Below are 24,242 nucleotides of genomic sequence, written 5' to 3'. Positions count from 1 at the left end.
GGCGGGAAAGAGTCCACCCCCCCCCCCCGGTGATCAACAGCCCAGCGGACCCTCCCGCTTTTCCCAGCCCCGCCGTTCTGCCCCTCCCCCCCCAAGAGGCGGAATCCCTGGAAGGGGATTTCCCGATGGAACTTTCACTTTCCTTTCCCCGCCCCCGTCTCTCGAGCTGCGTCTGGACCTCCGCCCAGCAACAATGACGACATGGGCCTATTCTTTTTTTCCATTGGTCGAGTTCGCCCAATCGCCAGCGGGCTCCGGATTGTTGCGCTTGTTGATCGACGCGACTCTTTCTCTGGCTGCGGCTTCCGGGAAACGGAGCGCGGGTGGAGGATCGCCAGCCGGGATGTCTCTGCGCTCTGCGCCCCTGTTGCTTCTAGTATTGGTGACGGTCGCCTCGCAGGAGAGCCGCTTCGGTGAGTCCCTTCGGGGCCCGGGGGGGGGGAAGAGTTTCCCGCCCCTTTTATCTGCTAGGGAAACTTTCTCTCCTCCCCCAAAAGTTTATTCCCAGAAAGAGAATCCTCACCCGGTCCTCTTTCTAGTCCGCTCCCCCTCCCCCCCTCTGGCCACCTTATGATTTAAGTCAGTGTTTCTCAACCTTGACAATTTTAAGGCACGTGGACTTCAACTCCCAGAATTCCACAGCCAGCATGGAATTCTGGGAGTTGAAGTCCACATGCCTTAAAATTGTCAAGGTTGAGAAACACTGATTTAAGTTGCCTGGGCCTCTGAGTTTTAATCACGTGGTCATGGGGATGCTGCCAAGTTCGCAACTGTGAAGGACGGTCACGAGTCATTTTCCTTAGTGCCTCTGTAACTTTGAACGGTCACTAAATGAACTGTTGTAAGTCGAGGACTACCTGTAAAGCAGGAGAAGCGTGTACAGAGAAGCTTTCCTTGAATGATCTTCCTAAAGACCTGTCCTTTTTTCTTGTCATTTTTCTCCTCGATCTCCCTCCCCCCCTGCTCCATCCTAAACCCCAGTATTATCCCTGGGCTTTTTTTCTAGGACAGGCAGGATTCCTAATAATAATAATAATAATAATAATAATAATAATAATAATAATAATAATAATAATAATAATAATAATAATAATAATAATGTGGACGTGGCAGTGCCTGGAGACAGCAGAATCGAAGAGAAAGAACTGGAGAAGATAACAAAATACAAAGACCTACAAATAGAAATAGAAAGACTGTGGCAAAAGCAAGCAAGGATAGTACCAATAGTAATAGGCTCCTTGGGTGCAATCCCAAAGCAGCTGGAGCACCACTTGAACACCATTGGCATAGACAAATTCGCTATTAGTCAATTGCAAAAGGCGGCCTTACTAGGAACTGCTTCCATCCTGCGACGATATCTGTAATACCATCAAACCTCCACATCTGCCTATCCCAGGTCCTTGGTAAGGACTCGATAGGTAGACTAAATGCCAAATCCAGCCTGAACATCTGGCTGACTGTGCGATGATCCATAATAATAATATAATAATAATAATAATAAACCTTTTATTATCAAAGTATAATATGTATACAGTGAAATTGGCTGAGCCTCCCTCTGTGCCCCCCCTCACCACAAACTCACAGTGACTACAAACCCCCAACTTATTTCACCCTGTGAACTAATTGCACATCACGCAGGCCTCATGAGTCTTGTCATGCATAAAGTTATAAAGTTATGTCCCATTCAGAAGCCTGACGGCCCATAGATAAAAGCTGTTCTTCAGCCTGCTGGTACGGTTGGCTATGTTTCTGTATCTCCTACCCTCCTTCCATTTCAGAAGCCACCAACATGGGACAGTTGGCAAAACTAAAAATATTTAAAATTCATTATTCCTTAGTAATTCGAAAGAGGGTCTTGGGGTGTTCTTGCTTGTTTGCGCAGGGAAACTATCAATGGAGCAGCTTTCCAAAAAGGTATAAAAAAGAAGCATTGAATAGGGTAAGTTGGAGGCAGAAGCAGAGAAGCTACTATGGATGGAGAGCATGAAATGGATGGCTTGCTTGGACACAGACAGGCCCAAGCTGACCAGCCCTTCCTGACTTGAGGATTTACGATTGTGAGGATGCCCAACCTGCGTTACATTCACATGTTTCTCCTCTCAGGCAGATTTCAGACTCCCTCACTGCTCAGCCCCACAAGGGAAAGAAGCCGGTTCTGGATCATGGAAGATCCGATTCCCCCTCCTTCTCTTGGAGAAAAGCCCTAATCCCTTTGGATTCTGAAATCTCCCCAGAGCAGGAAGTGGATCTGGGGATCACTCTCCCCAAAAGCTCTGAGAAACCACTGGAATTGTGGGGAGGAGCAGGAAGAAGGAGGCCGAGGCCTTTGCCTTGGATGACTGGGAAGGGCTGGGAGACCATGTTGGAGGGACTGGGCAGTGGGACTGTTTCTTTCACTGGGCTGTATAGGTCCTGCCCTTTTCTGTGCAGATCCAGGTTATGGCCAAATGATCCTTAAAATGATCTTTAAACTCTTTAGTGCCCTGGAAGAATTCCTGATCTGAAGATCACAATGGTCTCTTTTTTTCAATTGCAGCCCCTTCCTTGCTGATTTTTCAGGTTAACTGATCTTAAGATATTTAAATGTAGTAGCTGGAACAGTAAAATTGGACAATGGGCCAGGACACACAGTTGCAGCTGATTGGCTAGAGAGTGCCGGCTCCTGCAGGAGGCAATCCATGCTGTGATTGGTTGCTGTGAGTGTAAAGGGGGAGTTTCCTTTTTTTCCCGCCTTTTTCTTCTGTGTGTTCTGTATGCTGCTTGATTTACCTCATGATGCTCCTCTTTATCCTGCCCATCTTGTCTGCTGTAGATATAGGTGTAAAATGTATTCATTTGTATAAAACTACATGTTTGTATCAGTTTCTTTGACTTCATTTGGACACCGGCTGCTCAATTCCTTGACGAAGTCATTTGTCGGGCACATCTTATTTTCCTTTGATTATTATGTCCCAAAGGACTTTCTTTGTTTTCCTCGAAGACACTTTAGCTTCACATCCAAGAATAGCCATAGCACTTAGACTCATACAGGTCGTCCTCAACTTATAACCACAACTGAGCCCAACATTTGTTGCAAAGTGAAACATTTGTGAAATGAGTTTTGCCCCATTTTACGACATTTCTTGCCACAGTTGTTCAGTGAATCACTGCAGTTGGTAAATTAAGTAACGCAGTTAAGTGAAATTGGTTTCCCCTGGACCCCCCTGGACATTGCAACTGTCATAAATACGAGCCAGTTGCCAAGCATCTGAATTTTGATCACATAACCATGGGGATGCTACAATGGTCGCAAGTATGAAAAATGATCCAGTGATGTTGTAACTTTGAATGGTCACTAAATGAACTGTTGTAAGTCGAGGACTAGCTGTATACCGCTTCACGGTGCTTTACAGCCCCCTCTAAGCAATTTACAGCAGAGTCCCCCAACTTTTCTGGTTTGGCGGCCCAAAAGGAAAGGGAGCAGCAGGGAAATGTGCGTGTGCATGACCCCGTGTGCGTATGTGCAAAGGCTGCGTGCATGCATGTGCAAACAGGCCGCCGGTGCTCACCATGTGACCCTGGTGGCGGTGCTAACATCCCTGCGCATGTGCAAATGGGCTAGGGCCCATGTGGCAGTGCTACTGTGAGTGGAGCGGGGCTCACCAGCTATTCCCCGGGCCCGGTGGCCAACAAGCCACGGCCCAGTATCGGGTTGTGGACCATAGTTTGGGAACCCCTGGTTTACAGAGTCAACATATTGAACCCAACAATCTGTGTTCTTATTTTACTGACCTCGGAAGGACGGCAGCTTCAGTTCTGAATGAATGGTGGTGGAAGGATTTATATTCCTGGTAGTCATCTAGTCGTTAGCACTCCCTCTGAGACTCCTTGAGGCCACTTGGAGGTTTATCTGTGCCCTCCGGGTCCCCTGAATAGAGATAGTCCTGAAGTTACAGCAGTTCATTTAGTGACCATCTGAAGTTACAATGGCACTGAAAAAAAGGACTTACAACCATTTTTCACCTTTACAACCATTGCAGCATCGGGATTTCTATTCGGACGCTTGACAACTGGTTCATATTTATGACGGTTGCAGTGTCCCAGAGTCACGCGATCCCTTTTTACAAACTTCTGACAAGCAAAGTCAAATTCACTTAACAAGCCTTGGAATATATATTAGCAAGAAGAAGGCTATTGAGTGACTGCTGCATAGTTCCCAGAGACCGGTGAGGTCCCACAGATTGGGCCTCCTTCAGATCCCGTCGGCCAGACAATGTCGGCTGGCGGGCCCTCGGGGAAGGGCCTTTTCTGTGGTGGCTCCGACATGGTGGAATCAACTTCCCCCCCGAGATTTGAACTACTCCCACCTTGCCGGCCTTCAAGAAAGCTATTAAAACTCTCCTGTTCCGGCAGGCCTGGGGTTGATGTCCCCGGGGGGGGGGATTCGATTGGGACATGCTGTGTGAATGTATTCATTTTTAATTGTTATATTTGTTGTTTTAATTTTGTACACCGCCCTGAGTCCCTAGGGATTGGTCGGCATATAAATTTTATTAATAATAAATAAATAAATAACATTATGATAATTAACTATTATCTATTATTGTTTGTTAAACACATGAACCCAGACATTATGCTGTTTGCTAAATATTGAGAATGTTATTTGGAAAAACCCCAACCCCAGCCTTAACCCAAATCCCAACCTCAACCCCACCTTATTCCTAACCCTGTAAAAACTAATAAAATCTAACAAGCCTAATTTAACAATTGCAGTGATTCACTGAGCAAAGGCAGCAGGAAAAGCCGTAAAATGGGGCAAAGCTCACTTAGCAAATTTCTCACTTTAGCAATGTCAATTTTGGGCTCCGCTGTCATCCATCAAGGACTACCTGTATTGCAAATGGATTGGAACCTCCTTGAAGCTGCTGAAAGGATGGTGTTGTCAATAGATCGGTGGTGTCCATCCTAGGAGAACAAGCCCATCAGGACAAGATGCGGCAGTCCATCTGAAAAAGAAGGGTCCAACTCCGACGGTCTCTGGATGAAGCGGATTATCTAGACCCTTTTCAATCTGGCTTCAGGCCCGGCTTCAGCACAGAAACTGCTTTGGTCGCGCTGATGGATGATCTCTGGCGGGCCCGAGACAGAGGTTATTCCTCTGTCTTGGTGCTACTTGACCTCTCAGCGGCTTTCAATACCATCGATCATGGTATCCTTTTGCGACGACTCGAAGGAGTGGGAGTGGGAGGCACCGTTTTACGGTGGTTCTCCTCCTACCTCTCTGGCCGGTCGCAATTGGTATTGGTAGGAGGGCAGAGGTCAACCCCGAGGCCCCTTGAATGCGGCGTGCCACAGGGGTCGGTCCTCTCTCCCCTCCTATTTAACATTTATATGAAGCCGCTGGGTGAGATCATCAGACAGCACGGGGTGAGGTTACACAGTATGCTGATGATACCCAGTTATATATCTCCTCCCCGAGCTCTCTCAGTGAAGTGGCCGATGTGATGGGCCGTTGCCTCGAAGCCGTGAGGGTCTGGATGGGGGTTAACAGACTCAGGCTCAATCCTGACAAGACCGAGTGGCTTTGGATGTTGCCTCCCAAGGATCATGCCGACTGTCCAGTGTTGACTCTTGCGGGGGAAAATATACCCCCTTCGGAGCGGGTTCGCAACTTGGGTGTCCTCCTTGATCCACAGCTGAATTTGGAACATCAATTGACGGCTGTGGCTGGGAGGACCTTTGCACAAGTTCGCCTGTTGCACCAGTTGCGACCCTACCTGGACCGGGAGGCTCTCCTTACAGTCACTCACACCCTTGTCACCTCACGTTTGGACTACTGCAACGCGCTCTACATGGGGCTACCCTTGAAAAGTATTCGGAGACTACAGTTGGTCCAGTATGCAGCTGCGCGAGTGATAGTGGGTGCTCCTCGATACACCCACGTTACACCTATCCTCCGTGAGCTGCACTGGTTGCCTGTTGGTCTCCGGGTCCAATTCAGAGCCAGGCTATTTGCGAGTCCGCCTACTACCTCATAGTTCCCTATGTCCGGTTAGATCCCACAGGCTGGGCCTCCTTCAGGCCCCGTCGGCCAAGCAGTGCCATTTGGCGGGGCCGCGGAGGAGGGCCTTCTCTGTGATGGCGCCCACGCTTTGGAATCAGCTCCCCCCGGAGATTAGGACCGCTCCCACCCTGTTGGTCTTCCGTAAGCTACTTAAGACCTGGCTTTTCCGGCAGGCCTGGGGTTTATAAAACCTTACCCCTGGATGATTGTTTTTGTATTGTTGTTTTGTTATGTTTTATGTGTTTTTTATTGTTAGCCGCCCAGAATCCTTCGGGAGTGGGGCGGCTTATAAATTTTAATAATAATAATAATAATAATAATAATAATAATAATAATAATAATAATAATAATAATAATAATAATAATGATGGTCCGTCTTTTGAAGACAGTGGTCCACATTCTGGACAGAGAGGGCCCCTGGTTTGAAAGGGGGGTCATACGCTATAATTGAACAACCCTCTCTCAAAAAGACAGGAAAGGATATGATACCACTTATTTCCTGTTTACAACACAATCCTTTCAGCAGCTCCAAGAAGGTTCCACTCCCATTTGCACTACTCGGGTGACTCTGAAGGCATAGAGAAACTCCTGTTGTGATTCCGTGCCAGCCTGTGATCTCGGTAGTTGAGTCTGGGTAATCCGAGGAGCAAGAGGGGCCTGGAGAGCCATCAGAGTCGGAGGGAGGCTCTGATGAGCTGCAGGACTTACAGACTAATGAAGAGGCCAGTCCTTCCACTTGTGATCGAGCTGAGAGCCAGCTGTGCTGGGAAGCTGAGTCAGAGGAAGCACAGCTGGAAGACCTCAGAGACGCTTGTAAACGTAGACAGGTCACACGAAAAGGACAGAGGGAGGCAACGGGGCAACTCCAGGGAAGGAGGAGAAAGCAGTGAGAAGCCATGCCTTGGGGGCTGCGTAACAAAAAAGGAATGTGTGAGCAGGGCTGGTTGCTGGAGGCAACCGTTTGCCAAGAACTTCAGTGTTAAGAGATCATGGTCTGTTTATTTTGCCTGTGTTATTTCCTGTTTGACTCGTGCTCCGTTTTTGCTTTTGGACAAGGTCCCCGTTGGAAAAGTGTTCTGTTGCTTTTGTTTTCTGGGACAATTATCAGGTCTGTAGCTCAAATAAAAAGGGTTTATTTTCCAGTCTATTGTTAAAAGAGGTTGTCTTTGTGAAGTAACAAGGACATACGTAGGCTGGGACAGAAGAACTCCAAGTGGCCCCCAACGAGTGGAATGAACCCCACTGAGTCCTGGGTTCAAAGCCAATTCCTACTCACGATGCCTGAACTCTGTGGGACAGGAGGGGGAACTTCCCAGCCGGGCATGAGAAGGAAGATGGCTTCATGGCTTCATTGCTGCTCTCCTTACTCCCACAAGGGTCCCATGGCCTCTGGTCCTTCCTGGATCCCTCTTTCTCTCCCCCGTCTAATAAAATCTCCCCTCGAATCTTAAACTTATTAATAACGCATGTTGGCCCTCAGTGGGGTGAGATTATTTGAAAGTTGGGGTGACCAAGTGGGGTTTCCTGCTGTTTGGGGGTTGGAACTCCCTCCAGGCCTCTGGGAAGCCTCCTTGGGGCAGAGACTGAGAAATCTAGGAGAGCCTTGCTGGAAGGAGGCACATTTGAGGGGGGGGGTGTCAAGTAGAGTTTGGGGGATCTGTTCTTGCTTTGGCCCTGCTTTTTCCTTCCCCTTCTCTCTCCCCCCAAACTTCTCTGCCCTCTAACCTTTCAGTCCTCCCCAAAAGTTGCTTCCTGTTTCACCCTCTGCCTCCTCTTCCTCTCGCATCATCTCTCCCTTCCTTTCCTCCCTTCTTTCTCTCCCCTCCCCCCCAGGTTTCTTCTTCCTCCCCAGACCCTAAGATGGGGCCAGCTGTGCCCCATAGGATCAGGGTTCCTGAGCTGAACCCTCCCTCACTTTGCTCCTCTGGGTCCCTTCCAGGCAACTCCTCGCACTCCCTGAAGTATTTCTACACCTCCATCTCGGACTCCAGTCAGGAATCGCCTCATTTTGTTGTTCTGGGGTACGTGGACAGTCAAGTCTTTGCTCACTACGACAGCAACAGCCAGAAGTTCCAGCCTCGAGTCTCCTGGATAGAGAAGGTGGAGAAGAAAGACCCCCAGTACTGGGAAAAATACACCGAGATATTACGTGACAACGAGAAGCTGTTCAAAGAAGACCTGGAGAAGCTGAAGACTCGCTACAATCACAGCAACGGTGAGTGATGGGACGGGTGGCTCCTCCTGCCCCATATTCCCCCCCCCCTGCCCTGCCCTCATCTGCCATCTTTGGGGGGACAAGCAACAAGGATGCTTCCTATTATCATATTTGGTGGTCATGTAGAGAGATAAAAGCATTTTGGATCAAAATATGGTGGAATATCCAGAGAATTCTTAGAAGGAGGGTAAAATTTACTCCGCAATTATTTTTGTTAGGTATTGTTATAGATTGTGATACAAAGGAGGTTGTATTGATGCTAAATTTGATTACAGCCGCTAGGCTGTTAGTAGGACAATATTGGAAGAAGGAATCTTTGCCTACATTGCAGGAATGGTTTCTTAAAGTAGCTTATTTGGCGGAAATGGCAAAGATTTCGGCTTTCTTAAAGCAACAAACTCAAGAGAAGTTTTATGCTGTTTGGGACAAATGGATAAAATTTACACAATTTAGATTGGGTATACAAAAATATCATATAGCTTTTTCATAAGTTTTATTCTATATATATATATAGGTATTTTTTTTTCTTTCCTTTTTATATATAAATATAAAATCTTTAATTTAATTTCTTATTTTTATTCTTTAATTTTTAAGTAAGCCTATATTCTGCTCTGGGAAGCTCAGGGGGGGGGGAAGGGAGGGGTTTTTGTGTGGGGTGGGGGTTGGGGGTTTTTTTTTTTTTCTTTTATATATGTAATGTTTAGTTTCCTTTTTGTATATGTTCTCTTTTGTTTTGTATTGTTTTTGTTCTTTTGTAAAATTTATAAAACTTTTAATAATAATAATAAAAAAAGATTCACCTTCAAAGAACATTATTGATAAGGTGACCAACTGTCCTCCTTTAGGGAGGACAGTCCTCCTTTTGTAAGTTCTGTCCTCTGTCAAAAAGTGTCCTCCTACACGTCCTCCTTTTCGATATTTGAAGACTAATCTGCAGGGCTTCCCACCCCCCCCCCCCATAGAACGCTCAGAACGGCGTTCTGGCACCTTTTTTGATGTTTTTTTTTTTCAACTTTTGCATGAGCTGGAAACAGTTGAAGAAAATGTGCAGAGAAGGGAAAAAAGTGGTCTCCTGTACGGAGGGGGGGGGGCTTTTGAGGACTCCCCCAAACCATCCTTCTGTCCGTCTTTCAGGCCTGCACACTTGGCAGAAGATGGTCAGCTGTACGCTCCAGGGTAACAGGAGCAGAGGACTTTGGCAGTATGGCTACCAAGGGAGGACCTTCATTGCCTTCGATGAAAAGACCTTCACCTGGGTGGCTTCCGACCTCCAGGCCCAGGTGACCCAGAGGGATTGGAATGCTAATCCAAGACTGAATCCGTACATTAAGACCTACCTTATGGAGGAATGCATTGCGTGGCTGGAGCAGTTTCTGTCCTACGGGAATGAGGCGCTGCTGAGGACAGGTGAGCCTCTGGATCCAGGCGGGACTTTCCTCCGTTACGGTTGGATATTTTGGACACAGTCAGCTCCTTTGGGTTCTGGCCTGCGACCGGGCTGCTCAGGAGGGAATCCTCTTCCCTTCCAGCACCGCTCCAGAATATGGGAAGCCCTGTTTAGTTCCTGTTGCCAGGGAGCCATTAAGTGGACCAGGAAGCGCAGATGATATGGTTCCGGCTAATGAAACACTTCAAAGAACTTCCAGGCATTGATTTCCCTAAAAGTCTTTTATTGTTTCAAAATGTCGGCACAGGCATAACAAAGTTTATGCTAAGATCTAAGTCAGTGGTTCTCAGCCTTTTTAATGCCGCGACCCCCAACCGGTCGTAAGTCGAGGACTACTCAACCGGTCGTAAGTTGAGGACTACTCAACCAGTCGTAAGTCGAGGACTATTCAATTGGTGCAGCACCGTTTGCAGAATGGGACTTTTGGCAGGCTCAGCAGGGCAGAGACAGCCTGGACAATTCCTACTGGCTTTTGAAAGCCAATCAAATTAGACTCTATTGAAGAGAGTCTATTCTATTGGCTTTCAAAAGCCAATAGAATAAAAGGGAGTAGCACAGCTAAGGAAAAGGGGGGGGGGAAATGGTGGACTGCGTTGTTTGGCGACCCCCGTGAAATGGTCATTCGACCCCAAATGGGGTCCCGACCCACAGGTTGAGAACCACTGATCTAAGTTCTCTTCCTCTGAGCAGTTAATTTATCAGCATGTTCCCTCCCTGAACTAGCCAGTCATATATCACATTATCCAATTAGTGTGAAGGTCAAAGGTTTTCTTCCTCTTTCTTTCCCGGGCTTTACCCTCCCCACACTCTAAGCTCTGTATTAACCCCAAAAATACCAGACAGTTTTGCATATTGTCAAAGCAAGAATATACAGTATTTGCAGCGTTGACAGCAGCATTTACCTGCCAGGCAAAATCAATGAAGGGTGTCCTGTCCACAGCCCACCAAGAGACAACAGGTCTCCCTTTTTGGCATCGTGCACCTCCCACTCCCACCACTAGAGGGCACCTACCATGAATAGGGCGTTATCAGCTCCTCCACGTGGGCAAAAATGGCCAAGATTGAGGAGGGGAAAAACTCACAGATTTTGTGGGTCTTTCTCTTAAACCTCAAACAGCTTCCTTATCTTTGACTTTAGTGACTTCCCCAGAAAACAACCCCTTCCTCGCCTTCAGGAACATTCCCTCATCCCACAGGGCTTCCTGCTCACAATGTAATATTTCCCTCTCTCCCTTTCCCGTAAGGCTATTATTTTCCTGTCAAAACTGGCCCTGCCTCTCTGGGCCCCATGGTATCTTCGGAATCAGCTGGGTGAGATCAAGCACCGTGGGGGAATCGCTCTCCCCACAATTCCCCACATCCATTTCCTGCCCCCCCCCCCTTTGAGAAACAGAATCTCTTTTCCACATTAACCAGGGTGAGATTCCAAGAGCCCTAAGCCCCTTGCTGGGACTCTCATTGTCCCTCTCTTCAAAGTGTTGCCATATGCTAAATAAAATAAATAATCCCTTGGAAAGAAACCTAGAACAGATTTGGGGACGTGAAAGTGGACCCCAGAAGTAGGTTGAAACACCTGGGTTATTTTTAAGGAAGCCCTAACTAGCTGCTTCTGTTTCCCTCCCCTGCTGAAAGGATGGTGGTGTCAATAGATCGGTGGTGTCCATCCTTGGAGAACAAGCCTATCACTCAGAGTTCAAAGCAGCCAGAGAGGAATTTCCTTGGACCCTCAATTTGCTGCTGGAGGTTTTTCAGGCTGAGTCCCTGGGAAGGACTCAGAATCCGGAGTTCTTGTGGTCGAGCATTTTCCAGATCTGGAGCATTTCCTAAAACTCTTGGAGACGCTGCGGGTGTGGAATGAGAAATCCCTGCCTTAAAATTAAGCAGTGCCCCTTCAACTTTCTTACCCACCTTCCAGGCTCTGGAGGGGCTCAGAGTTAATTCTGGGGGTGGAATGAGAAATCCCTGCCTTAAAATTAAGCAGTGCCCCTTCAACTTTCTTACCCACCTTCCAGGCTCTGGAGGGGCTCAGAGTTAATTCTGGGGGTGCCGTTTCTGCAGACCCCCCAGAGGTGACCATGAGCAGCAGGACGGAGGTGGAGGATGGGATGGAGACGCACGTCTGCCGCCTGGATGGCTTCTACCCCAGGGAGATCGAGGCCTCTTGGAGGAGGGACGGGGAGGTCTGGCTGCAGGACACCCTCCGTGGCTCCGTGGCCCCCAACGCAGATGGGACCTTCCACGCCTGGCTCAGCATCCAGATCGATCCCAAAGAGAGGGGCCGCTATCGCTGCCACGTGGAGCATGACAGCCTGAAGGAGCCTCTGGATGTGGCCCTGAAGGGTGAGGGGCTGCAGGGAGGGAAAGGCTGGGCTCTTGGGCGGGCTGGAGGGTTGTGGGAAGGAAATCTCACCCCAGCTGTGTCCAGATGTGAGCATACTTGAGATTTAATCCATTGCTTTTTCTATTGTTGAGGCTTGTGGACCTGCAGTCCATAGAATTGACTTTAATGGGTTCAAAGCAGGCGACACATCCCATCACAAGAGTTCTGATTAAATGCTCTTAGAGCAGTGGTTCTCAACCTATGGGTCGGGACCCCATTTGGGGTCGAATGACCATTTCACGGGGGTCGCCAAATAAGGCTGTCCACCATTTTTCCCCCTTTTCTTTGGCCACGCCCCTGGCACCCAGTGATGTATAAGTGGTTGGGGGTCACCACAACATGGGGAACTGTATTAGGGGGTCGCGGCATTAGAAAGGTTGAGAACCACTGTCTTACAGCCTCTTATTCTCTCTTCCTCCCCTGTTTCCTGCCTCCAGCAGGGGAGCAGCAATTATGCTAAGCTCCATAAAAAAGTATTTCCCTTTGTTTAGAATTCCTAAAGTACAAAAATCAGGGAGGTGTTTTACAGCCCCTTTTCGCAATCCCAAATTTCATCAAAAGTGATAAACTGCAGCCAACTTGGGGAAAATGTCTAGAGTGGCATACCGGTCTGAGTTTTTACCGTCAGAGACTAACACAACTGTCCTGTTGTAAATCACAAAAACGTCACTGGGCATCACTGTTCTAAGAAAGAAGTATGCACATAATTTTACAATCAAGCGTTTATAGCAGTGTTTCCCAAACTTGACAATTTTAAGGCATGTGGACTTCAACTCCCAGAATTCCACAGCCAGCGTTGCTGGCTGTGGAATTCTGGGAGTTGAAGTCCTCATGCCTTAAAATTGTCAAGTTTGGGAAACACTGGTTTATAGGAATTCCCAAGGCTCAGCAGAAAACCAAAGCAAAAAAGGCCTCTGGCAAAGAACTCTGCATAGGCTCCAGTCTTCCTTCTTGTCAAAGGAACCTTCGTCACATATTTATTGCTTGTTTGTTCGTTTATTTTCCACCTTTATTGTTTTTACAAATAATGTAAGGTGGCCAACATACCTAATACTCCTTCCTCTTCCTATTTTGCCACTCAAGTAGGCAAACAGGCCCAGCACACCTTTCTCCTCGTACTTTTCCCACACAAATAACCGCATGAGGTGGGCTGGACTGAGAGACTGACTAGGCCACGGGTCGGCAACTCGCGGCTCCGGAGACGCATGCGGCTCTTTGAGCCATCCCCCTGCAGCTCCGGAGCCTCCTCTGCCATTTGCAGAGAGAGAGACAAGGAAAGAGAGAGAGAGGCACTTGCGCTTCCCCTCTCTCTCTCTTTCTCTCTCTCATGCGGACTTGCCCCCTCACAGGGCTCATGATTGGCCCTGCACCTGGGTGCCCCGCCCCCTGGGAGAAGGGCAGCCAGGAAATCCCTTTCCCGGGCTGGCTCTTCTCCGAGACGCACGTGGCTGGGGAACCACGCAGGGAAGCCCTGGGATCCCCGCTGGGAGCGGCCCAGCGGAGCCTCCGCTGAGCGGGCCAGACCTCCCGCAAGCCGCAGCCCCGAGGGAGAGCAGCCCCTGCGATGCCCAGCCCGCACGACCGTTGGCCAAGCAGCACCAGAGAGGGAGGGTCAGTGGCGGGAGGGAGGGGGCTATAAAAATAAAGGTAAAAAAGGATATATGCAGTGTTATCTTCATTTTAAATATCAAAAAAAGGTTTTGCGGCTCTGTTTTGTTTTTGTTGGGAAACGGGTCCAAGTGGCTCTTTGAGTGTTTTGGGTTGCCTACCCCTGGACTAGCCCAAGGTCACCCAGTTGGCTTTCATGGCTAAGGCGGGTCTAGAACACGCACGATCAATTTTGACTGGAAAATCCATTTCCAAAAGAAGGAGGTCTCTGAAAACAAATATCGATAAATTCAGTCCGGTTTGATTGACTTTGGAAGATTTTCAGCGCCAGTCGTGCCGATTTTTTTTCCCCTGCTGAATTGTGACTTTGAGAAAGAACAGAATAACAGAGTCGAAGGGGACCTTAGAGATCTTATAGTCCAACCCCCTGCTGAAGCAGGAGACCCTATATCATTCTGGACAAGCGGTGGTCCAGTCTCTTCTTTAAAAACCTCTAAAAATGGGGGGGGGGGGGGAAGATGATGAAGTGAATGGCCTAATTCCACCAAGAGTCAGGATGCATCGGGGAAGTAGCCTATTAAAAAAAAACTAACAAATTGTTTTTTATGGTTTGATGAATTTTGTTTACCTTACTCTATTGTTGAAGTTTTTATTTCTGTAAACTGCTGAGAGTCGTAAGATTACAAACTGCTGCTTTTGAGCTGAGCTGCTAAAGAGGAATGTCGGCTGGCTTCATGAGCTGGGGTGTTGTGAGAGGAATGAAGCTTCATAAGGAGATGTCAAGGTGTCTTCATACTGTCTAGTTTCATGAAGAGAAGGACGAGGGGGGACATGATAGCCGTGTTCCAATATCTCAGGGGCTGCCACAAAGAAGAGGGAGTCAAGCTATTCTCCAAAGCGCCTGAAGGCAGGACAAGAAGCAACGGATGGAAACTCATCAAGGAGAGAAGCAACCTAGAACTAAGGAGAAACCTCCTGACAGAACAATTAACCAGTGGAACAACCTGCCTCCAGAAGCGGTGAATGCTCCAACACTGGAAGTTTTTAAGAAGAGACTGGACAGCCATTTGTCCAAAATGGTATAGGGTTTCCTGCTTGAGCAGGGGGTTGGACTAGATGACCTCCAAGGTCCCTTTCAACATCATCATCATCATCATTATTATTATTATTATTACTACAGCTAGATCAGCGGCTCCCAACCTTTTCCGTACCCCGCACCCCTAGAACGCTTCTGAGATAGTCTCGCACCCCTTAACAAAAGTTTGGAACAACGGCAGCGAATTATGCATATACATTATCATTTTGAAAACCCAAGTTTTTGCACCCCCTGGAACAGTGGTGGCGAACCTATGGCACGCGTGCCAGAGGCGGCACTCGGAGCCCTCTCTGTGGGCACACGCACCGTCGTCCCAGCCTCACCTCCTCCCATGGCCCCCTCCTCACCAGCAGCCCCCCCCAGAGGAGAGTCGCCCAGGGGCGCGGCCCATGCAAAACAGCACAGCCAAGGACATAGTAGCTGGACAGCGGGGACAAGACTCCGCCCTTGCACCCCATTGCACACAAATGCTGCTGCAGGGCACGGACGGAGGACGTGGTCACCATGGCGCTGCTGGGCTGCCTGGGTGATCTGTGGTGGGCCGTGGAAGTGGTGGGTAGCCCAGCGGGCAGGGCGGAACAGGGGTGGGGGGCGGTTTTTGGGGACTCGGTCTCTAAAAGGTTCGCCATCACTGCCCTGGAATATCGTCTTGCATCCCCAGGGGGTGCCAGCACCCCTGGCTGGGAACCCCTGCATTAGAGGGACATGAAGAGGAGCCCCCCTTAGACTGTTTAAATTTGGGGACTTTCCAGTCCTCTGGCTGCATATAGAGTCCCGGTGGCACAGTGGTTGGAATGTAGCCTTGCAGGCTAACTCTGCCCGCTGCCTGGAGTTTGATCCTGATTGGCTCAAGGTTGACTCAGCCTTCCATCCCTCCGAGGTCAATAAAATGAGGACCCAGGTTGCTAGGGGCAATAGGCTGACCTTGTAAACCGCTTAGCGAGGGCTGTAAAGCGCTGTGAAGTGTCATATAGGCCTAAGTGCTAAGTGCTATTGCTAAGTTACACATACTCCATGCTAACACCCAACAATACTATGCATGATCACGAACGGGCGTTAAATGAGAACCACTTATATCTTCAAAATGATTACACTTGCTGACTGTAAACCACAGAGAGAGTGCTGTAAAACATTATGGGGCGGTATATGAGTAAGTGCTATTGCTGTTGCTATTAAGTCTCCCCCTTAATTGAGATAATTGTTTGGGGTTTTCCTTCAGTGATCGGCTTTTTCTCCCAATTCAGAACCAAAATCCAACGTGGGGATCATTATCGGCTGCGTTGTGGCTGGTCTTGTCCTGCTGGGTGTGATTGCTGTTGGGATCTTGGTATTTCTTAGTAAGTCTCCTTTTCTGGGTGATGGAAGGAAGATGGGGAGGTTCCTCCCAAGTCTCTCCCTTTGGGGAGCTTCTTCAGGGCTTCCTCCTGTCCTGCTTTCCCAGCCCTCTTGGGGAGCCTCTGAGATCTCGGCCTCTTGCTGGGACGTCAGTCTTGACCTGGCTGAGTCTGAGGTTGGGACAATCCTGCCTTCTTCTGGGTTGGGAAGAAGCATCCCAGCTCCGTCCGTTTCAAAGACTTCGGTGGAAGAGCAGCAGAGAAGGATTTCCATGAAAATCTTCCTCCCCTCCCAGATGCTGCTACTTCCCCCCTTTCCCTCCATCCATTTCGGAGGCAGCAGGTCTCCCTTGGGACAAATCAGGAGATACTTTTGTATTTGAAGATCTTTCTGTCTTTGTTAATGGGACAAAATATCTCCTGGGGTTCTTCCGCCTACAGAGGGAGAGATTGGATGATCTCTGGTGGGTTCTTTTGAGCTTTCACTGATTTTTGTCTTTGCAAAGAGACGTCAAGGTGACCACAGAGCAGCACTAAGTGAGTGAATTGTCCTCTTTACCTGTAATCTCCAATTTAGAGCAGGGATCAGAGGCAACATCACTCAAGGGGTGTGTATGTGTGTGTGTGTGTGTGTTTGATCACAAAAGCACCTCATGAAGCTGCAGAGTTGTGCTATGTCTTCCTCTTCCTCCTAAGAACTAGACTGTGGAAGATGGGCCCCCTTTTCATTCATGCCAGGCTGTTTTGGGAGTGGAGACCCCCAAGGAGAAACATCTGGGACAAGGAACTCTCCAGAAGGTGAGAAGACCCAGCTGGTGAAAGGTCCCTCTGACTGAGACCTTGCTCTGTTTTCCAAGTAGGCGGAAAGGAAAATATTGGCCATTATTTAGTCCAGTGATGGCGAACCTTTTAGAGACCGAGTGTCCAAACTGCAACCCAAAATCCACTTATGCATCGTCGGGTGCCGGGTGGGCGTGGCCCATTGGGTGGGTGTGGCCCATTGGCAGGGCGGGGCTGCGATGGTAACGGCAGACTGGGTGGGACTAAAAAGTTCAATCAATCAATTCCAACATTGCAAGATCTTTTTTTTTTCCCCCACGAGAAGTTGAAATTGACTCATTGATTGAACCTTTTTTTTTTTTTTTGCACACGGCAGTGGAGGCCTAAAGTGAAAAGGTTTTATAAAACCCAGCTGAAGGCCTAGGACTGGGTGACGGTGCACGTGCCCACAGAGAGGGCTCTGAGTGCCTCCTCTGGCACCCGTGCCGTAGGTTCGCCACCACTGATCTGGTCCGTAAAAATAATGATAAAAATAACTAACTCTATCCCCACCCTTGCTCCATCCCTATTCCCCAACCCCATCCAATACCCATGCCAATCCTATCCCTTCCCTACCCTTATAAAATCTAATGAAATGTTTAAAAGAAAATAATGATCAAAATGAGGCATTTTGAGAAAAGAGCTTTCGTGGATGCCAGTTGGCTCTCCTCTTGCTCTCCCACTCAAAGGCTCTCTAAGCATGAACCGATGAGAAAAAAGATGTTGGAGCTATCACATTGGCTATTCCCTCTGGCTGAAGAATTGCTCTGTTTGGAGATAGACATATACCAGTGGTGGCGAACCTATGGCACGTGTGCCAGAGGCGGCACTCAGAGCCCTCTCTGTAGGCACGCGCACCATGCCCTGGAGATGGAACCGTCCCTCTTCAACCAGCCACCCGCTAATTCGCCGAGGTCCCACGGGACCCAACATGGCTGGTTTCCCTCCCCACTTCCATCCCTCCTGGCCTTGCATGCTCTCCTTTTCCCAGGCACGACCCACTGCATCGCCTCCTCAGCTGTCGGCCGTCCGTCCAGCTCAGAGGCGGCTTCTCTGAACTGCTGGGGGCGGGCTGCGGAACCCCAGAGTGCGCCAGTTGACGGGCCAGCGGGCTGTGACTGCTGACGGACACCGTCGGCCCCTATGCACTCGCTGCCCTCTGTGTGCGGGGGTCGATGGTGTCAGGCAGCAGCGGCCCCTGCTCCTGCCTCGCCTTGCCCTGCAACAACGGCACCCCTGCCCTGCCTCGCCTCACCCCTCAGGATGAGCCTTCTGCCCACTGCCCACCTGCCAGAGACCCCCTGGATCTCCCCCAACCCTGCCCGGCCCCCACAGGCGTCCCTCCCCATGAGCAGCATCGAGGTGACTGTCAAGCCCCTGGACTTGCCATGGGCCAGGAGATGGGGAGCATGCAGCCAGACACCACGGGTGCCATCCTCAGAGGAGACAGACACCAGGAACACTCCTCCGACCAGCTGGACAAGGGACTAGATAAGCAGGACGAGGGAGGGATTGTGCCTTACCTTGGCTGCGTCTCCCTTCCTCCAGCTGTCTCGTTATCAGAACAAATGGCTGGGATGGCAGAGGCTCCGTGGGTGTGTCTGGAGGGAGGGGAAAGGGTGGTGCACTACGCCTATTATCCATATGGACCGGATGCTGGCTTGCTAAGTGGGGTGGGGTTGGTGGGTGGAGCACAATTATGTAAAGCACTGGGAGCAATTCACTCCCAGTGCTGACTTTTCTTTTGCATTAAAGTTTGTTGGTCACCTGTTCCTTCTGTGTTTGGAGTTTATCAGCAGCTGGCAGAGGACAGCTGACAGTGACCACACCCACCTTGGCCACACCCACCCAGTATGCCATGACCACAGTCATGCCCTTTCAGTGGGCCACACCCACCTGGCACCCGGCGATAAATAAGTGGGTTTTGGGTGGTCTCTAAAAGGTTCGCCATCATCTGACATATACATTACGCATATATACATACATTTCAAAAATTCTTTCCTATGCCTTTTAGCCAAAGTGGTTTGGTTCAAACTCTCTCCAGATATTAGTGCAGTGGTTCTCAACCTTTTTAATGCCGCGACCCCCAACCGGTCATAAGTCGAGGACTACTCAACCGGTCATAAGTCGAGGACTACTCAACTGGTGCAGCACCGTTTGCAGAATGGGACTTTTGGCGGGCTCAGCAGGGCAGAGACAGCCTGGACAATTCCTATTGGCTTTTGAAAGCCAATAGAATTAGACTCTATTCAAGAGAGTCTATTCGATTGGCTTTCAAAAGCCAATAGAATAAAAGGGAGTAGCACAGCTAAGGAAAAGGGGGAAAAAATGGCGGACTGCGTTGTTTGGCGACCCCCCGTGAAATGGTTGTTCGACCCCAAATGGGGTCCCGACCCACAGGTTGAGAACCACTGTATTAGTGTATCTTTGATTGTGTGCGAGAGAGAGAAAGGGAGGGAGGGAGGGAGGTGGAGTCAGAAAGAGCTGAGTTTGTGCATCTGTAAGCCAGGAGAGCAATTTGCTCACCCGCTTTTCTTTCCCTCTTTTCCAGGAAGTGAAGAAGGATCTAATAATTCAGATCAGGGTAAGTCGGAGGGAACTGATGCTGTGGAAGCAATGCTGCCTCTTTGCAAGACTTCGGGTGCATGGGGGGGGTGGAAGAGATGAAAAGTGGGAGAGCCCCTCCCCCTTTTTAAAGGCCCTCCTAATATCTCCTCCCTGTGTTTCCTCTGTGTCCAGTTCTGGTGAAATAATTAGAATTGGAGCCAGTTTTGCTTTAATAGTGATGGTACCAGGTGAAACTAACTGGAAGACGGTGACTCCCAGTCCATTTTAGGCATGAAAGCCAGGCGGGTGTCACAAAATGCACTTTCCTTGCCTTGCTTTGTTCCTGAGGCGGAGAAGGGAAGCTCTCCCTGTGGGATTCAGGCAGGGGAGGCAGCCCAGAGTCTGCCTGGTGGAGCCTGGCCCCCTTTGGAGGAGAGAGAGCCCTCAATTCCTTGGTGGGAAATAGGGAAACCAACGGCGATGCCACAAACCCCAGTGGTTGGAGTCTCTTCCGGTGGCGTAGCTGAGACCTGGCTGACTCTGGAAGATGGGGGGATCCATGCTGGAAAGGGTTTAGGGCAGTGATGGCAAACCTTTTAGAGATGGAATGCCCCAAAACTGGCCCTACCCCTGCCCCACCCCCTGCCCCGCCCCATTCCACCCCCTAGCCCGCCCCCACTCCGCCCCACCCTGCCTGCCCGTAGGGCCATTCACCGCCTCCAGGGCCCGCCGCAGATCACCAGGCAGCCCAGCAGCGCCATGGCAGTCACGCCCTCTGCCCGTACCCCGCAGCATCAACTGTGTGTGTTGGGCCTGAGGGCAGAGTCTTGTCTACACTGCCTGGCTGCCATGTCCTTGGCTGAGTTGCTCCGCGTGGGCCACACTCGGGGGCGACCCTCCTCCAGGGGGTTGCTGGTGAGGAGGGGGTCGCGGGCGGAGGCAGGTCTGGGGCAACGGCATGTGTGCCCACGGAGAGGACTCCGAGTGCCGCCTCTGGCACCCGTGCCGTAGGTTCGCCACCACTGGTTTAGGGTTTGGCATCTCTTTCGGTTTTCAAGGGCCTTGCTCCCCAAGTTCCTGGTTGTAACACCCCATTTCTGAGTCTGGTTTCTATTTGCTGTTTTAAACATTCCGCATGGCATTTTACTGGAAGCCACCACCTTGGAGAGATGGGTGACATAGAAGTTTCGTACTAAATAAATAAAGAGTCCTCTGAGAAGGTCACGAAGCTGCAGAGGTTTAATGGTGAAGAGAGAGAGAGAGAGGGAAGGAGGGAGGGAGGGAGAGAGAGAGAGAGAGAGAGAGAGAGAAAGAGAGAGAGAGAAAGAGAGAGAAAGAGAGAGAAAGAGAGGGAGAGAGAGAAAGAGGGAGGGAGGGAAGGAGAGAGAGAAAGAGAGAGAGAAAGAGGGAGGGAGGGAAGGAGAGAGAAAGAGAGAGAGAGAAAGAGAGAAAGAGAGAGGGAGGGAGAGATAGAGAGAGGGAGGGAGACAGAGAAAAAGAGAGAGAGAGAGAGGGAGGGAGGGAAAGAGAGAGAGAGAAAGAGAGAGAGAAAGAGAGGGAGGGAGGGAGGGAGGGAAGAGAGAGAAGAAAGAGAGAGAAAGAGAGAGAGAGAAAGAGAAAGAGAGAAAGAGAGGGAGGGAGAGAGAGAGAGAGAGAGAAAGAGAGAGAGGGAGGGAGGGAAGGAGAGAGAGAAAGAGAGAAGGAGGGAGGGAAGGAGAGAGAAAGAGAGAGAGAAAGAGAGAAAGAGAAAGAGAGGGAGAGAGAGATAAAGAGAGGGAGGGAGAGAGAGAAAGAGAGAGAGAGAGAGGGAGGGAGGGAAGGAGAGAGAGAGAGAGAGAAAGAGAGAGAAAGAGAGGGAGGGAGGGAGGGAGCGAGGGAGGGAAGGAGAGAGAGAGAGAGAGAGAGAGAAGACCCGGACAAAGCGAAGACTCACTCTGTGTCTTCCTCTCCAATGCAGGAAGCATTGCAAGCACCCAGGCCATGTTGCAGCCCTCTTGCAGGTGAGTGTCCCCACTGAGAGCTGTATGGGGGCAGAGGGAAGAAGGGACGGGAGAGCTTTGAAGACCAAAGACCAACTGATGGTGAAGATACTTTGGGAAATCCTTTTTCTCTCCCCTGTTTGTCTCAAACACTGCAAGGGAAGGCATTTGGGGGAGAGGCAGTGGGGCTGTGGGGAGGGGTCTGCCTGCCCCCAAACTCTCCTCCTGCAAGGCCAGACTCTCAGGATCTGACTGTCTTGGATCAGGAGGCTCAGAGACTGCAAAGAGGAGATCTGAATGTTCCCCCTGCAAGGGGAAGGGAAAAGAGGGACAGAGGTCTTTTTGAGGGTCCTCTGCAGTCATGGATGGAGAGGGGGCTTCTCTCCCCTCCTTGAGCCCATCTGGGAATCCCTCCCTCCAGTTAATGCTAGGCTGCATTATCAGAGGGATAGAATCAAGATCACGTGAAGGGTTAATACCACTCTACAATGCCTTGGTAAGGCCACACTTGGAATACTGCATCCAGTTTTGGTCACCGCGATGTAAAAAAGATGTTGAGACTCTAGAAAGAGTACAGAGAAGAGCAACAAAGATGATTAGGGGACTGGAGGCTAAAACATAAGGAACGGCTGCTGGAATTGGGTATGTCTAGTTTAACGAAGAGAAGGACGAGGGGGGACATGATAGCAGTGCTCCAGTATCTCAGGGGCTGCCCCCCAAAAGAGGGAGTCAAGCTATTTTCCAAGGCGCCTGAAGGCAGGACAAGAAACAACGGATGGAAACTGATCAAGGAGAGAAGCAACCTAAAACTAAGGAGAAACTTCCTGACAGTGAGAACAATTAACCAGTGGAACAACCTGCCTCCAGAAGTTGTGGATGCTCCAACACTGGAAGTTTTTATGAAGAGACTGGACAGCCATTTGTCTGAAATGATACTATAGGGTTTCCTGCCTGAGCAGGGAATTGGACTAGATGATCTCCAAGGTCCCTTCCAACATCATCATCACCATCATCATCATCATTATTATTATTATTATTATTATTATTATTATGGATCATCGCACAGTCAGCCAGATGTTCAGACTGGATTTGGCATTTTGTCTACCTATCGAGTCCTTACCCAGGACCTGGGATAGGCAGATGTGGATGTTTGATGGTATTACAGATATCGTCGCAGGATGGAAGCAGTTCCTAGTAAGGCCGCCTTTTGCAATTGACTAATAGCGAATTTGTCAATGCCAATGGTGTTCAAGTGGTGCTCCAGTTGTTTTGGGATTGCACCCAAGGAGCCTATGACTATTGGTACTACCCTTGCTTGCTTTTGCCACAGTCTTTCTATTTCTATTTGTAGGTCTTTGTATTTTGTTATCTTCTCCAGTTCTTTCTCTTCTATTCTGCTGTCTCCAGGCACTGCCACGTCCACTATCCAGACTTTTTTGTCTTTCTTATCGACAATTGTTAAGTCTGGGGTGTTATGTTGCAGGTGCTTGTCTGTTTGAATTCTGAAGTCCCAGAGCAGTTTAATTTTATCATTTTCTATGACTTTCTCTATTTTATGATCCCATCAGTTTTTGCTTACAGGCAAATGATATTTTTTGCAGATCTTCCAATGCACCATTGTTGCTACTTTGTCATGCCACTGCTTGTAGTCAGTCTGTGCAATCTTCTTGCAACAGCTTACCAGGTGGTCCACTGTTTCTTCAGCTTCTTTGCATAGGCGGCACTTACTGTCTGTTGCTGTCTTCTCAATTTTGACTTTATATGCATTTGTCCTTAAGGCTTGGTCTTGTGCAGCCAGAATTAGTCCCTCAGTCTCTTTCTTCAATTTTCCTTCTTCTTCTTCTCCTTCTTCAATTTTTCTTCTTCTTCTTCTTCTTCTTCTTCTTCTTCTTCTTCTTCTTCTTCTTCTTCTTCTTCTTCTTCTTCTTCTTCTTCTTCTTCTTCTTCTTCTTCTTCTTCTACTTCTTCTTCTTCTTTTTCTTCTTCTTCTTCTTCTTCTTCTTCTTCTTCTTCTTCTTCTTCTTCTTCTTCTTCTTCTTCTTCTTCTTCTTCTTCTTCTTCTTCTTCTTCATGTCTCTGGGGGGCAACATGGACTAGAATTGAATGTGTGTATTTGAGGGGAGGCATCCATACGCATGAGGCGGGTTCTCGCCCATCTCAGGAACCAGACCCAACCCTGCCCTTCCCTCTTGTAAATCCCATCCAGCTGATCCTCCCTCTCTTGAGGCTGCGCTTCCGCTCCTTCCAGTGGCTGATCTTCCTCTTGGCTCCCTCTTAAACTGACCTTGCCTACTTTTCCCCTCCTTTTTGCAGCACGAATGGACATTCCCATCGAAAGGAAAGAGGACAGAAGATGAAAACAACCGCTGTCTGAATTAGGCCGGACTCTTAGAAGGAGCCCTTCAGACCCTTCCAGCATGCTGGAACCAGGATGTATTTTGGGTCTTGCTCTTCAGGTGCCTCATTTTATGCAGTGGCCCAAGAGTGAGGAGACCCCTTGATTGATGGGAAAGAAGGCCCCCATGTTACCACAGATGCTTTCTGAGCCGAGGAGTGAAAGTGAAAAGTGAAAGTGAAACGGGCGGGGTCTTTCGCCTATTTCTTTTTGGGTTTCCCAGATGCCTTCAAGAGCTGGCCATCTTTGAGAGCCTATAAAGGGGACTATTTCAAGCAGCCACATCCATCCCGGGGCCTGTGGGCTATGTGCAGCCTTGGACAGCTACTAATGCAGTCCCACAAAACCTTTGGCGTTATAATAAAAATATACAAAGTTA

The 24,242-nt window shown here is 49.2% G+C and overlaps 1 protein-coding gene across 2 annotated transcripts; it reads left to right on the top strand.

Moving 5' to 3' along the window:
• The first annotated feature begins 256 nt into the window (after nt 1-256).
• Nucleotides 257-24,242, top strand: LOC120311117 (major histocompatibility complex class I-related gene protein-like). Of its 2 annotated transcripts, XM_039350290.1 has the most exons (9): nt 257-413; nt 7,983-8,258; nt 9,393-9,665; nt 11,764-12,045; nt 16,034-16,126; nt 16,820-16,921; nt 19,494-19,526; nt 21,447-21,489; nt 23,782-24,242. In XM_039350290.1, the coding sequence occupies exons 1-9, from the start codon at nt 344-346 to the stop codon at nt 23,840-23,842; spliced, it is 1,233 nt and encodes a 410-aa protein (XP_039206224.1). In that variant the 5' UTR covers nt 257-343; the 3' UTR covers nt 23,843-24,242. The 2 variants fall into 2 exon arrangements, with proteins under 2 accessions (XP_039206224.1, XP_039206225.1); XM_039350291.1 differs by lacking the exons at nt 16,034-16,126; nt 16,820-16,921.

This window comes from Crotalus tigris, unplaced genomic scaffold (assembly GCF_016545835.1).
Source record: "Crotalus tigris isolate CLP2741 ecotype Arizona unplaced genomic scaffold, ASM1654583v1 scf7180000018317.730465, whole genome shotgun sequence".
In the NCBI taxonomy this organism is placed as follows: Eukaryota; Metazoa; Chordata; class Lepidosauria; order Squamata; family Viperidae; genus Crotalus; species Crotalus tigris.
The sequence above is the reverse complement of the archived record's forward strand: the minus strand, read 5'-3'. Positions and strand labels throughout refer to the sequence as shown.